The following is a 6,614-nucleotide window of genomic DNA, read 5'->3' on the forward strand; positions in this document are numbered from 1 at the left end:
ATGTCTGGAATACTCTACCTGACTGTGTTTTTTTTTTCCCCAAACCCCAAAAACTTTAACCTTAGACTGTCTACTATTGACCCTTTTCTAAGAGGTCTGTAGGGGGCATGCATAAGTGCACCAACGTGCCTACCGTCCCTGTCCTATTGGTTCTTTTTATTTTTCTTATATGTATCCATTTCATGTATTCATACCTATGTTTATATTTATACCTATTATCTTGTAAGCAATTGACAAATCAAATCACATAAATAAATAAATATTATGCAATGTGTAAGTCTGGTGGCAGTGCAACCCTATCCATGATCAAAGGTAATAATTTTCCAAGAACCAAGGACCAGAGCCTCTCTGTCTTGCCAAGGTTTAGTTTTAGCCCATTCTTCACTATCCAGACCTCAACAGGTTTCAGACACCAAGAGAGGGTGGTCACAGAATCATTTAGCTCACCATGGGCAGAGATTTATAGCTGAATATCCTCAGCATATTGATGATACGTCATTCCATATTGACATATGATCTCTCCAATGGTTTTATTTAGATGTTAAATGGGAATGGAGAAAATACTGACCCATCTCCACAAAGCAAAGACAGGGATCAGACCTCTTCAACTTCCATTCAGTGCTGACTAATCACAATTTTTCTTAAATAAAAATCATGTCTGATTTTTGGAGATTACCTGGACAAGCCCATGCAGTTTCCTGTTTTTTCTTACATGGTTTGCCATTTCCTCTTTTGTAAGGCTGAAGGAAACTGACTATCCCAAGGTCACACAGTTGGTTTTGTGTCCAAGGCTGGACTAGAAATCAGAGTCTCCGATTTCAAGTCTGATGCCTTAACCATTACACCAAACTTATTCTTTGATCAAACTGTCAGTCTTCAAGATTTTCTTCCTTTGCTTTGCATCTTTCGGCTGTCATAAGTAACAGGGGGAGGATGGGGGACATGGTTATGGGAAGTGAGCTGGAGGTGTTACAAAACAAAACTGTATAAGTTGGGGGATGTTCTTGCTTAGGCTTCTATCCTATGCTATGCACAGCTATAACTTTTTATCAAAATACGTCAAGGTCAATGGACAGAGGCCTCATCACCACCTGGAGATGCCCACATGATGCTATACACAACTTTTAATTGGATGAGCCAATTGAACTATTGGGGGTGGGAACATTGTCGTCACTTTATATGTGTGATTTACACACTCATTTTCTCAGATTCAGAAGTCTTTTTGTTGCTACCGCTTGACTTCCAGTAAAATATATCTTTTCTCTAATTAATGGAGTCTAAGTATTTCTTTCTTGGATTTTGAATGGAGCACCATCTGACATTATTTTGAATCTGAGAATAGCATTTAAAGTACTTTCTCCCAAGCAAATTCGCTGGACGCAGTACTTTAAACGCTTTAATTTTTCATTGATGTACATTCCAGGGGGAAGAACTTCATGGCAGATGCTTTATCTAGATTACCTCAATATAATAGTGCTCACCAAGAAGTGGTACGGCCTATTGTCCCAATCAAACAGTTGGTGGCTCCAGTGGTTACCAGAACCCAGAAAAAAAAGAAGTTGATTTATCAAATGATTAAACTGCACAATTAAAAGAAGCTCTAAAACTTGATGATTGGTTCCTTGCTCACTCAAATAACTGTATGGGTAGAGATGGATTGGCATGGGTGGGGATCAAATTATATGTGCCAGCAAAGCTGAGAAACCAAATATTTCAGCAAGCTCATAACTCTAAAGCTGCTGGACATTTTGGATTCGTGAAGACCTTACACTTGGTTATAAGGCAATTTTGGTGGCCTACCTTGAAAAAGGACATTGAGACCTATGTGGCTAGCTGTCCCATCTGTGCCTCAGCCAACCGGCCTCCTGGTAAACCAGCAGGCTTACTACAAAATGTGGCTAGACCAACTGCTTTGTGGAAGAAAATCTCTATGGATTTTATAGTGGAATTACCTGAAAGTGGGGGAAATACAGTAGTAACTTGGGTAGTAACGGATTTGTTTTCCAAACAGGTACATTTCATACCTTGTGCAAAAATCCCATCTGTGAAAACATTGGCTAAACTGTTTATTTTACATGTCTACAGGTTACATGGGGTTCCTGAACACAGACAGAGTTGTCCAATTTACCTCAAACGTTTGGAAGGAGTTCCTAAAGTTATTGGGCTCTGCCCAGGGCTTAAGCTCTGCCCACCACCCACAAACCAATGGGGCTTGTGAGAGAAATAACTCAGTATTGGAACAGTATCTTAGATGTTATATAAATTATCAGCAAGATGATTGGGCGGACCTACTGCCATTTGCTGAGGTGGCATATAACAATTTGGTATGTAGTAGTACTGGGTTTATTCCATTTTAAGTGGCTTCAGGACAAGACTTTGTACCTATATCCAAGCTTCCACAGGAGAAACCTAACATTCAGTCATTAGATGAATGGATAACACAGCTCCAGCTTACCTGGCCGGTTACCCATAAATCATTAGATGATGCTCATCAAGCCCATAAAAAAAATTGCAAATAAAAAGAGAACTCCACAAAAACCATATCAAGTTGGTGACAAGGTCTTTTTATCCACCAGATATTTGCAGACCACACAAAAGTCAAAAAAGCTTGGACCTAAGTATGTTGGACCTTTCCCAATTGAACGAATTGTGAACCTGTGGCAATCCAACTAAAATTACCTAAAACCTTCCAACGGATCCACCTGTCTTCCATGTTAGTTTATTAAAACCTGAATATACCTCCGACTTGAGGCTGACTCAGGTTGATCCCCCTGTGCCATTGCTAATTGAAGGTGAACAACATTTTGAAGTTAAAGAAATTGTGGATTCTCGAAAAAAAAGGGGTTGACTGCAATATTGGGTTTTTTGTAAACATTTTCCTCCTTCCCAGTCTGAGTGGGTGAATCAGAAGGATGTTAGAGTGCCTAAGCTTATCAAGGCATTTCGTACTAAATAACCTGATAAACCCTAAAATATAGTATTATAGTGTTACATGTATATTTTCTGTTATCTTCTATTTTTATCTTTTATAGGGCTAACACCTCTTTTGAAGGAAGGCCGAATGTCAGCCTTCAAGATTTTCTTCCTTTGCTTTGCATCTTTCTGCTGTCATATCAGGGGGAGGAGGGGGGACATGGTTATGGGAAGCGAGCTGGAGGTGTTACAAAACAAAACTGTATAAGTTGTGGGGGGGATTTCTTGCTTAGGCTTCTATCCTATGCTATGTGCAGCTGCAACTCTTTATCAAAATATGTCAAGGTCAATGGACAGAGGCCTCATCACCCCCTGGAGATGCCCAGATGATGCTTTAATTGGATGAGCCAATTGAACTATTGAGGACGGGAATGTTGCCATCACTTTGTATATGTGATTTACATGCTCATTTTCTCAGATTCAGAATTCTTTTTTGCTACCACTTGACTTCCAGTAAAATATATCTTTTCTCTAATTAATGGAGTCTAAGTATTTCTTTCTTGGATTTTGAATGAAGCACCATCTGACACAAACTATTAACCACCTAATAATGTTGAATTCCTATTCAAGTGACAAAATAGATACATGAATCTCCAATTTGTAATTAGATAGTTATCAAATATCAAGGATAGATAGGATGCTAAAGAAGAAGTATAGTTTCTGAACTTTTGATCAAGACTGACTTTAATAATGGTAAAAATATTCCATAGCCATGAACAGATATACGACTAAGCACTTTTCAAAAACTAATTCAATATATGGATTTCTTCCACACCTGGAAAGCATAGAAGAATAAATTCAGTCAACAAGGTCTGTTTTTACAATTTTATGTCTATACTATATGATAGAATTACAATGTAATAAGTGATTAATGATTGTTACAACGTACAAAGGATATTAACAAAGATTGAGCATGTAGTATTTTCTGCAACAAATAACATATGATTGAACCATATTTCTTCAAGAAATAAGTGTTACATATCTTCTTTCCATTTTTGAGCAAAAAATGTAGAATTTGCATAATTCTTTTTTCTTCCTCAAGCAATTTTTTTTCTTTAAGCAGCTTTTCTTTACTTTTTTAAACATATTATAGACATCTTTATGCTCTTCACATCCTTTGGGAATTTGTATCAAGGTAATGGCACTAATTCATAAACAAAGAGTACCTGGATAAAGCATGACATTTCTATGTGAACAACTTGTTCTCCCAATGATGATGAGTTCCAGGTAAATCATACAACTCTGTAGTTTGATTACAAACACAAAATATAAGATGCCCAACAGACATTGATCTCTTTATGGCTCAATACATTAAACAAGAGAAGATCCAAGGAAAACCTTTCTGTTCTCTAGCTCACTCTCACTGCTATAATTTACTTTGTTGCTGGTTGTCCTCTTTTTCCTCTTCCTTCCTTCCTCATTCTCATCATTATTGCTTTCTTAAAAAGGTTAGGTCTTCATCTACTAGGGGACCCAATTTTATGGAACTTTCTTTTTAATGCATTTTGCCAGCATTAATAACTGACACTGCTTGAGTCACTGATATACATTTATTTCAGAGAAGTGATTATCTGAAATTAATGGTTACCTTTTTATTAGGTATACATCAACCTTACCCTGAAAGTTAGATACCTAATACAGTAAGGTGTTAGGTAGCAAATCTATCTGACTTTATCTGAGTCTGAAAAATTAGTCAGGGATTGTTAGCGCTTTCATAGAAGAATCTTAGAATGGCAGCTTGCCAAATGCTAGAAAAAAGAAAATGGCAAGTTCATGTTATATATCCAGGTCATTAGCACGAGACAAGGGTCACTCAAGGGAGTGAATATATTTTATCTCCTTGTAGTCCATTTTCTCTCTCTTTTTTATGGAACAAATAGTTCAAATAGCTGTAAACTCTGCTTTAGCAATTTAAAGCAGATTAAAATCTACCAAGTATAATTTCAAAACAAAACATCAACAATAAAAGCCAGTCTATTTAAGCAACTGTAATTTATCTATTTCTATTTTAGCTTGTATCAGTGTACTGTGGACCATTTATTAACTTCATTAAAAATACATAAGTACATAAGAAATTCCATGCAATTCAAATCATATCATTATAATACAATGAGCTCGTATTATCATCTTTAAAATACCTATAAGCCCTTCCCAGCTTAAGACCACATTGTCTGAAAAAAAGAGGAACCCTTTTTTTCCTATATGCTTCTTCCTGAATATTACAATATTTAAATCTTTCCCATTATACTTCTCCAAGCATTCTTTACATCTTTGTTACGCAAAGTATATATAACAGGATTTAGTAATGGAGTCAAGATGCTATACATTAGTGGGATCAGCTTGTTATTAACAGAAGACTGGGAAGAAACAGGTCTCAAATAGGTGAAAATGCAACTGCCATAATAAAGTAGAACCACTGTAAGATGAGAGGAGCAGGTGGAAAAAGCTTTTTGTCTTCCTTCTGCAGAATGCATCTTCAGGACTGTGGAGATGATGGATGCATATGAGAGAAGGATGCAAAAAAGAGGTGTCCATGCTATGAGTAAACCAATAGATAGCAAAAGCTTTTGGTTGAGAGAGATGTCTCCACATGATAACTTTAGCAATGGAGGAATATCACAGTAGAATGCCTCTAGGAAGTTATCTCCACAAAAAGGTAACTGAAAGGCAAAATAAGTATGTATTGCAGAGTTAAGAAAACCTCCAATCCAGCAAGCTATAGCTAGTTGGAAGCAGACCCATCTTCTCATAAATAATGAGTAGTGCAAAGGATTGCAAATAGCAACATAGCGATCCAAAGCCATTACTGCCAGAAGAAGGCATTCTGTCCCCACAAAGGAGAAGAAAAAGTACAATTGGAGAACACAGGCTGTATAAGAAATGCTATTTCTGTCTTTGAGGATAAGATTCAGCATCTGTGGAATTGTGGTGCTGGTGTAACAGATGTCAAGGAAAGACAGGTTCCCCAGAAAAAAGTACATGGGGGTTCTGAGCTTCTGATCCAAAATTGCTATAGTGATAATGGAAGTATTCCACAGCATTGTGAATAAATAGATAGTCAGAAATACACTGAAGAGCAAGTATTGCAGTTCCTGGAGGTTTTGAAAGCCAAGGATGATGAATTCTGAAAGAATAGTTTGGTTCTGTATTTTCATGCCTCATCCCAAATAAGTTACTCCTTGTTGTGGTTGTGAAGTAGCTTAAAGGGGGAAAAAAACAAAGTAAATTCCATGCAAATTGTGAACATTTTAATGAAACCACAAACAAAATCCATCATGTATCAAATCCAGGACCTATGCCTTTCAGTATCTAGATTCTTTTCCAGCCAAATATATTTGTGTGGATTTCAAACAAGTGAAAATAAAAATATCTCTTTAAGATTTATGTAACGTCTCAGTGACTAGTACACTAATTTGCATAGTTTGGAATTTTGTTGTTATGGAGTTCATGTCTACTGTTGTTTAAAGACAGTGACATGTCACCTAATACTTTATATACTGAATTCTGGATTTATCCATTTGATTTCAAGATAAGTTTGAATTCTTTAACTTCTCAGTCATAGCCATGAAATTTCCTTGAAAACAACATGGAAGTATTTTATCAGTGTTTTTCTTCTTTCCTTCTTTCTTTCTTTCTTTCTT

The 6,614-nt window shown here is 36.5% G+C and overlaps 1 protein-coding gene across 1 annotated transcript; it reads right to left on the minus strand.

Annotated features, from left to right (window-relative positions):
* Positions 1 to 5,201: 5,201 nt before the first annotated feature.
* LOC148124206 (olfactory receptor 5V1-like) lies at positions 5,202 to 6,128 on the minus strand. The gene has a single exon (XM_087918220.1). The coding sequence runs from the start codon at positions 6,126 to 6,128 to the stop codon at positions 5,202 to 5,204; it is 927 nt and encodes a 308-aa protein (XP_087774346.1).
* Positions 6,129 to 6,614: the final 486 nt, after the last annotated feature.

The sequence above is a fragment of the Pseudonaja textilis genome, chromosome Z (assembly GCF_049901715.1).
Source record: "Pseudonaja textilis isolate UNSWEBS1 chromosome Z, rPseTex1.2, whole genome shotgun sequence".
Lineage (NCBI taxonomy): Eukaryota > Metazoa > Chordata > Lepidosauria > Squamata > Elapidae > Pseudonaja > Pseudonaja textilis.